The sequence below is a fragment of the Aedes albopictus genome, unplaced genomic scaffold, assembly GCF_035046485.1.
Source record: "Aedes albopictus strain Foshan unplaced genomic scaffold, AalbF5 HiC_scaffold_190, whole genome shotgun sequence".
NCBI classification, from domain to species: domain Eukaryota; kingdom Metazoa; phylum Arthropoda; class Insecta; order Diptera; family Culicidae; genus Aedes; species Aedes albopictus.
In genome coordinates, this window is record NW_026916970.1 from 40994 (window position 1) to 50000 (window position 9007).

At 41.9% G+C, this 9007-nt stretch overlaps 1 protein-coding gene across 2 annotated transcripts in view; it reads left to right on the forward strand.

Annotated features, from left to right (window-relative positions):
* Positions 1 to 6832, forward strand: part of LOC109417820 (uncharacterized) — a 28054-nt gene extending 21222 nt beyond the window's left edge. Inside the window, exons 5-9 of one of the 2 annotated variants that reach the window (XM_062843402.1) lie at positions 45 to 207; positions 267 to 373; positions 440 to 687; positions 1134 to 2096; positions 6180 to 6832. In XM_062843402.1, coding sequence (XP_062699386.1) covers positions 45 to 207; positions 267 to 373; positions 440 to 687; positions 1134 to 2096; positions 6180 to 6214 — 1516 coding nt within the window. In that variant the 3' untranslated portion in view covers positions 6215 to 6832. Of the gene's footprint in view, positions 1 to 44; positions 208 to 266; positions 374 to 439; positions 688 to 1133; positions 2894 to 6179 lie in introns of those variants that run through there. The other variant, XM_062843401.1, reaches the window with a different exon arrangement.
* The last annotated feature ends 2175 nt before the right edge of the window (positions 6833 to 9007 follow it).

Here is a 9007-nt window from a genome sequence, read left to right on the forward strand (position 1 = left end):
ACGAGACGTAATTCTAATTCTTGAATATTTTCTAATTGAAACAGATACATCAAACCTCTTCGGGAACGCGAGGACGTTTTTCCGGCGGAGAGTGTGAACATTATCTTCTCGAATCTGGAGAAAATCTGGCGGTTTCAGCAAACGTTTCTCGATGCGCTTCGGATAGCGGTGCCAAACAATAGGATTGGCGAAGTGTTCCTTGAATATGTAAGTTTGGATTGAAATCGCCGATTTCTTAGATATTCCTAACTGTATATCTCCTGCAGCAATCGGCATTTATGATCTACTCGGCGTATTGTAATTCGTACCCGCGAGCTCTGATGGAATTGGAGAACTTCACCAACAACAAGGAGGCGTGCACCATCCTGGAGAGGTAAGCCCACCTCTTCATCTATTCTACCAGCGCAAATCCTCATGATCGTCTTATTCTTTCATACAGCTGTCGCGTGTCGCAGAATCTCCCGGAGTTGCCACTGTCGGCGCACTTGTTGGCACCTATCCAGCGGATCTGCCGCTACCCGTTGCATCTCAGTGAACTAGTCAAGCATACGCCCACCCGGAAAGAACTGCTTCCGTTGCTAAATCTGCGCAAGTGCACCAAGTCCGATCTGGAAACCATGGACTGCCGGGAGGTGTTCGAGCTGGCCCTGACCGCGATGAAGCGCGTGACCGAGATGGTCAATGAAGGTGAGGATGTTTGTTAATCTCTCAAGTCCGTTCTGGACATTGTAATTCCAAAGTCCGTCGTGGACTTTCAAGAATTCCAAGTCCATTCTGGCCTTTGCAAGTCCGTCCTGTACAATATAAGTTTGCTTTGGACTTTACAAGTTCGTTTTGGACTTTGCAAGTCTATTCTGGAATTTGTAAGTCTATTCTGAACTTTGCAAGTCCATACCCGTTCTGGACTTTCCAAGTTCGTTCTGGACTTTCCAAGTCCGTTCTGCACTTTTCAAGTCCGTTTTGGACTTTCCAAGTCCGTTCTGGACCTTTGCAAGTTTATTCTGGACTTTATAAGACCGTTTGCCAGTTCGTTCTAGATATCAGAAGCCCACTATGGACATTGCAAGCCCGTTCTGCCTTAGTTATCATGACCATCGCCGTTCCCGCAACTCAATCCTCTCTATCTCTTACAGGCAAACGCCACAGTGAGTACCTATCCCGAATGCAGTCCCGCTTCGAGAACTTCCAGGGCCCTTCGATCAACGTCCACAGCACCAGATTGTTCCTACAAACCGATGCCATTCGGATGACGCCAAACCTCTGGAACAACACCTATACGCTGTTCCTGTTCGACCGGCAGCTGATATACTGCAAGAAGGATCTCCTCAAGCGGACCAACTACATCTACAAGGGTCGGATCTTCCTGGACAACTGCCGGATATTGAACCTCCCGGATGGGAAAATGTTTGGAGTTACGCTGAAGAATGCCCTGCGGTTGTACTGTGATACTCGGAACAAGTGGTTCGATTTCTGTTTCCGGAGCAGTAGCAGCAAGCTCCGGTTTCTGAACACCCTCTCGGCGGAACGGCAGTTCTGCGGCGAGAGCTTGTTCGTGTCTGAGTTGGATGGGGCGTGCGTTGATGACGACAACCTATCGGATCGTGAGTATTTCCCTTTCACGGATGAGAAGGAAGGCTGCAGCAATACGGACACGGAAACCAGCAATGGCACAGATCTTACGGACAGTATGCAGTTCCTACTTGGAAACATGTCGCAAAGTGCCAGAACCAGTAATAGCAGTGTGCTCAAAGAATCTCCCACAAATATAGGCGGTAAGCAGTCGGGTAATACCCTTCCGAAGAAGTCTCGAAAATCATCCAAAGAACAGCAACAGCAGCAACAGGTAGAATATAATTCCCACTCCCTCGGCCGGCGGAAACTGGGCAATTGGTTCCGTAAGGCTAAGAGTACCAACAGCACTCCGTCCCAGAGCCCGACCCATCATCCGATGGCGCTTTCACTAGCCGCCGTCAACCAAGCCGGTGCGTCGGATAGCTCCTCAGCCAGCAGTCCGGGCCTGGGATACCACCACCAGAGAACGCTGTCGGCCTTATCCACCGGCAACGGATCTACCCCCTCCTCCGCTCTGGCCAAAGGTAAATCTAAAGATAACCTCATGACACAGTCGTCCATCATATCGTCCTGAGGGTACGAGAGCACGCTGCTCTAGTTCTAAGTCATTCATCCTTCAGTCGCAAGGAATCGATCGCTCACACAGACACCCATAAACACAAGCATTGCATATTGTTCACACACAATATCATACGCAGTTTTGCCAAATAAAGAGAACCAACTCCATAGGATTTTCACCGTTTAGTCAGTCAATGTTGCCCATTTCTCTCTGTTGTTGTTGCACTCAAGTTGCAGAACTTTGTAATCTCCTGGGCTTAACCTTTCACTAAGCGGTGGGTTTTGACCAGCTTAGAATTCGTAGTAAAAGAAATTGTGTAAACGATCTAGTTATTATAGTTTAGTTGCGGTGGTAGGTTTTTCTTATTGAGGATCCCTGATGGACGCCTTCCGAAGGGTCGGGTTCATAACAACCATGCTTACACTTGTTCTTCTATTGGAACTAAATTTTCAATTTAACATCGAGAAATGAACTGCATATTACCCTGAATTGAGCAAAGACTAATGTTGAATTTATCCAATCAGTTTCTCGGAAATAAATGCGCCTAAAACAGTTGAAGCTTAGATTTTAAGTTTTTTCATTATTAATTATTTTAACAATGTCTAATTTATGTTATACTGTGTATACCTTTTCTCAGTTCGCACACCAACGCATTCTTTGAAGACCTAAGTTATTTCCCAAATATCTAGCTACCATTTATTATTATTAGAAACTGAAGCTAATTGAATTTGAGAATAATAAACATTTTATTATAAACGAGTACATTTATGGTTTTATTTATTACCGTATCATCGTCCTTGCAAGTCATTTAACTTATTTAATTAGGAATCGATTTTGTTTATTCTATTTTTCTTGACCAGATATTAATTGAGCTCGAGATCAGAGAAGTAACATACATACGATTTCTAGGTTGTTAAGGTTGCTGCACGTAGATGGCTTCCTGTCCTATTTCACCTTGCGGAAACGCGGTTGCTGCATCCATCTTGTGAAAATTCAGGACATGACCAATGACTAACGACATCAGATAGCGGATGGTAGCCAACCAGACCACAGGCAAATACGTCTCTTTATTATCGATGCCCTAGACTTGAATAAAACCTTTAATAACAAGACGGGCCGTATACCTCTCGGTGGATTCGTCTGGATACGCCTTGCATCATTGCGCCTTTCCAACTATCGCTGTCCTCGCACTTTGAGCGACTGTCTAAGAAACCATCCTTAGTTATTAGCTAGGGGGTAGAGCGGACTCGGATCCCCCTAGCAACTTTGACGAAACTCGCCGTGACAGCCCTGGTAGTCTCCGCAGAGTACTATCACAGGTGATGAGCCCCTTTACACCTACTTGCATTCGTTCTCCTTGTCGGTTAGCTACACAGGCGAGACTGGCTCTACTGGTTGAGTCCGTGTAAGGCACCCTACACACTACTCAAACGGTTTGACCAACATTGACTCCGCCCCCAGGTTGGTGGTTGAGTTGGTGCTGTGTTTGACCGTGTGTGATGCTGTTTGACGAACCGATTTGGCAGTTCGTCAAAACGATTTGACGGTTGATGGTTAGGTCGGCAAAAATCAAACCAGTTTGATTTTACTCAAACCAACGGTGGGCGGAGCCAATGTTTGACGAACCGATCGTACCGTGTGTAGTGTTGTTGCATAAACATAGTACGATTTCAAATGGGAGATGATGTTGGTGCAACCAAAGTGACATGTTGGTGCAACACGATTTGGCAGTTCGTCATACGGTTGCAGAAACATTCGCTGGTTCGACCAACCTGGGGGCGGTGGCAATGTTGGTCAAACCGTTTGACTGGTGTGTAGGGTGCCTAACGAGAATAGTGGGTTTGTGGACGCCTCCCTAATAATGGCGGCGGTCCAACACCTTTTTGGCACTATCAAGATCACTACCATTTCGACACAAAAACAGCTTTTTGTCCGGTTTATTTTCACAGAGTAGAAGCGCGTCCGTTGCGTTACGCGGTGCGTCACTTTCTTTTTCTTTTGTTGTCATCAACCGACCTAAACACAATCTAATCTAATCTAATCTAGTGCTTGCACAGCCAGTATTGAAAAGCATCCTGGAAATATCAGAATTTCTTCTGATATTTTCTTGTCAGCATTAATATTTGCAGCATATCAGAGATGATGTGACACAAATATTAAAATGGCCAGGCCCACTGTGCAGACTAATGGGTTGAAAGATAATTCAAAAACTTAAGGCAATCAGGTTATCCACTTATGAATAACATGATTGACAAACCTTTTTGAATTGAATGAAGGAAGAAACGGGGACAACCGTTTGTCATCAACCGACCTAAACACAATCACACCAAAACGTCACTATCTCCTATCACTGTACTCGGCTTGTTATGCTGCATTATGTTGTCGTCGCTTTCCGCACTACAAGGAGGAGATGGGGTCCTACGTTCAGATGGTTTACCGATACAATCAATGCGATAATTTAATCCCTCAATACACTTACTACACGTTGTGGATAAACTAAACCGAAAAACGAACATAATTAAAATGTGCTTGTCACCAACTTACACATGGACAAATACCAAAACAAACCATCATGGAGTGACATAAAACACATGACAAGAAAAACACTCAGATGTGCACGCAACAAATTAATTCTCGCGTTTAGTATCATACAGGCGTATCTACAATGATCGATTTCTCTTCGTCGATTTTCTCTTCGGATTATTCCGGAAAATACGACCAATATTCGGATGATCTCTCGGTGTATTTCGGTGCAGGACGACTAGGACTAACATCTAAAATAACAAAAACAACCAAAATCGATTTACAGGCTAAGTTATTAGCCGAAGAGAAAATCGATGAAGAGAAATCGATCATTGTAGATACGCCCGTATGATACTGAGCGCGAGAATTACACAAAAACCACAGGTTACACAACTGATGTGGGCCCTCTGGTTGTCCGTTTGTCGATGAACGATTTTCGACTGGACGCCGTTGCCACTGTTTCCGCCAACAATCGCTTCTTCAGGTCGGCATAGAGTAGCCACAGACAAACAGACGCCTCACTCTGCTTCTTTCCATAGTTTCTCTTTTTAACGGATAATTCAATTATTCTGTAGTTCGCAAATCGCTCGCATCGTTTTCGCTCCTGTTTGACGTTTGCTCACTATCGCCATCTGCTCAGCGGGTTTGCAAAACACTACGTAATTGGCATTGGGCGATAATGTTACCGTGACGATGGTTTTTATCGCATTTCGATCCAAGTGATACCGTCTACCCCCGTTGGTTTGAACGACACTTCATGCAAATCAACGGGGTTCATTTTTAATTTGAACTTCTAGTAACACTGTGGAGTGTGGACAGCAAAAAAAACACACTGATGGTAACCTGTTTTGCTGTTTTGTTTTGATTAAACGTTCCGTTTCACCTCGTTCCATGAGCAGAATGACGTTTGAACTATTTTTAGTTTGAACGATGTGCATATTAGCGGCGGTCCAATTAAAAAGTGTTCAAATAAGATGCGGTCAAACCAACGGGGGAAGACGGTACGTCTGTTTGTCTGTATAACAGCATTCTTTAGGAGGGCTCCACCAACGTCCTGTTAATCCGCTTCGACACTCCGTTCTCCTCCGGATTATACGGAAGAGCCTCTAAAACATCGGTCTTCAATTTCTAAATTAGGCCTAAGCCTTGCTGCTTGCATCCTCGCTTAACGTCAGGATATAGCGGCTTTCTCCCAAAAACGTCGTCTCCATCGGCCTTCAGAGCTCGTAACTGGTTCGTAACTGTGAATCTTCACAGAGATCTGAGTAAAGGGTATTTAGCATAGTTTATCGTATCTTCCAAGTTATATTTATGTAATCCGGAGTCTTTACAAAAGACTACCGGATTTATCATCACCAGAGTATCATCATGACACGATACATCATCAGACATTTATCAAGAGTTTCTTATCATACAAATCATTTACGACCCTAGCAGATCAGACCATAGAACGATCTTCATCAATTTCACAATTCCCAAATCTGCCAAAAACAAAAAAAAAAACATTCTGTGTATTATCTTCCAGACGAGGACACCGACCAGCATCAGTTGTTATTTTAGAGGTAACCCTCCTAGTAGAGAACCCAACCGCAACCAAATCAAGCGCTGTGTTACAAAGTATAGATAAACCTATTTAGCAAACCTAGCCCAGGCACACATATACTTGACCTTGACGCACAATCCGCGAAACTGCTGTTGAAATTCAGATTACAAAATCTGCAATCCTACGCACAGATTAAATTCCCCAACAACTGCTGAAATATGTGCACAAATTGTTAATACATGGAAGCGTGGTTTTAAATTGACAGCAAGTGTGAATGTGTGAAGTACAACGATTGACTGAAGAAAATCCAAGAAATTCAAACACAAAAAATGTCAAATGGTCTCAAAGAAACGAACAAGGCTAAAACGAAAGAAACACACGTGTTCATATTAAAAGAAAAAAAAAAACGGACGAATATAAAATTCAGCTAAAAGTCACACAAATCTTTGGAATTGTGCCGGTCACAATGAGTGGTAGGAAAAACTAAAATCCCGGTTTGAAAGTAAATTATTTCCCTTTAGTTTGATTCAAACTGTCGAAGGTAATCATATGAAACCTAAGAAACACACAAATTAGCTGTAAGAGCTTTTAAACCTTGAAACCACTATCAGTTGTTAGAATGTCTTACCCATTGAAGCAAACGAACCCCTAAATTTTGGCGAGTCATAAACCATGACCGAAAATTGTGAAATCCACCAACAGTTGTTGGAACTGTTATATCCGAAGCGATTCTGCACAATGGGACTAGAGCCATATTTGCGAGGACGAAAATGTTTGCAACTAAACTGACCGATATCAAATTCTGAAAATGGTTAAATGAATGGTTATTATATGAAGTTTTTCTTTGTTTAACTTGGAAGCCTCTCTTAATTTAGTTAGGGAAATACTTTTTCATAAGCATATCAGCTAAGTTTTTCGAAGTAGTTTGTTCTAAAGAATATTCTTTATATGATAAAAAAATAATTTACCATACGCTCCCATATCTATCATATACGATAAATACAAGCGTTTTAAGTATAAATTGATTGTTATTTTATGTGCCCATTTCTTACAGAAATAAGAAGTAAAACAAACAGTTTCGTCTTCGTAGATATTGAGTGCGATCCTATTGTGCATATTGCGCACTTTGAGCAAATTGTGCAGACCATACTACCTATTATGCACTTATTATTTAATTGCGAAATTTAGACCAAATGCACGGGAATTGTCAAATCCAAAGAAACACGTTCTGTTTAGTTCTCAGTCTGTTTAATTTGATGCAAAGTGCGCAATAAGTTATGTTTTAAACGATCACAGCTGCCGTAGTTTATATTGTCGTCGCGCTTGAAACCCGAAGTTTCCCCACACGCGACCTTCGACCTTTCTCCAAATCCATACGTGAAACCTAACGTCGGACATAGTGCGCTGGACAGCGGACCCGGTCATCTATCCAGCCCACTATGTCCGACGTACGTCCGACACACGGTTTAGGAGAAACATCGATTTTCGCGTGTCGAAAATTCCGATTTTCAACTGTACGAACAATATCGGAGAACCATAAAACACTATTCCCCATCAAACCGAAATTTGAAATTAATTTATGTTCTACGATTATCTGTATGGGGTTTGTTTCTCGATTCCGAATAGTTGTTGATACAAACGATATCTGACTCCAAGCTAAGTTTAAGATTAAGTTAAGGAAAAATTCAAACAATTTTAGTTAAAGCTAATCTAACCTTTTAGAAGAATCGTAAGTTGTTCAAAGCATTTCAAGAGTTTCGAGATACATTATCAAAGTTTGATTGTTTTACAGTTCACATAAACTTCCTCGTGTTTTCGGAGTTTTTCTAGAAAACTTGAAGTTCTTTCCGAATTTCATGCGGGTATTTTATCCTATTTTTAACTCATTTTTGGCCATCTCAAACCACCTTCCTGCTTATATTTAACTAAAAACATCAATCATCTTTCTTATTTTCTGTGCTGTTTATGTTAAGAACTTGTCATGGTGAAATGAAGTGCAAAACGATAAATTATGGGCGCAGTGATGGGTAGGCTAATTTTCCAATTGTTGCACGGCTAAAAATTCGCCAATTGTTGCACACCTCATATGAATAACATGGAGTGTGCAACAATAGGCGAGTTTTCAACCGTGCAACATTTGAAAAATTACCCTATAATCCTGGACTTCATTTTTACTAATTTTCAAAGAATCCGAAGGTTTGCCATCAAGGAATGGAAGCCTGTGTGAGGGATGCAACCGAGAAAGATCAGCTTGTTTCCAAACTAATTCTCCGAAGTAGAATACTAAATAGAACTTCCCAACAAGTTTTTATTGATTTGCATATGAAAATTTTTGGCAACACTAGATAAACTCCCGCATGAACACTTATAAAAAGAATAAGAGGGATTGTACCAGTGAGCTGTCATGTCCCGTCCCAGGTTGTAAGGCAAATCGAGGCACAGAGTTCCTAAAAATCTACTGAATTTCGCATGAAATTTATCCAATTCTTTCATGAGATCCGTGAAGAGTTTTTCAAAATATTTTCAAGAATTTCCGGAAGAAATAAAAAGACAAACATGCACTTTTAAGCTCAAGTATCTTGAGCAATTGCATGAAATGTGATAATAGTAACAATTTCTGATGGTTTAAATATTCTAGAAGTTTTAAGTCAAGGGATGTTTCTTGTACTATTTTGCCTTGTTTCACGTTTTATATTGTAAAATGAAAGTTTATGGGAGGCCCCAGAAATGCAGAACCCGGGGTCATGTCCCCTCCCTAATTCCAGCCCTGACCCTGGAGCTCGTTGTGGGAGTTCTTCGGGAGTGGTGAT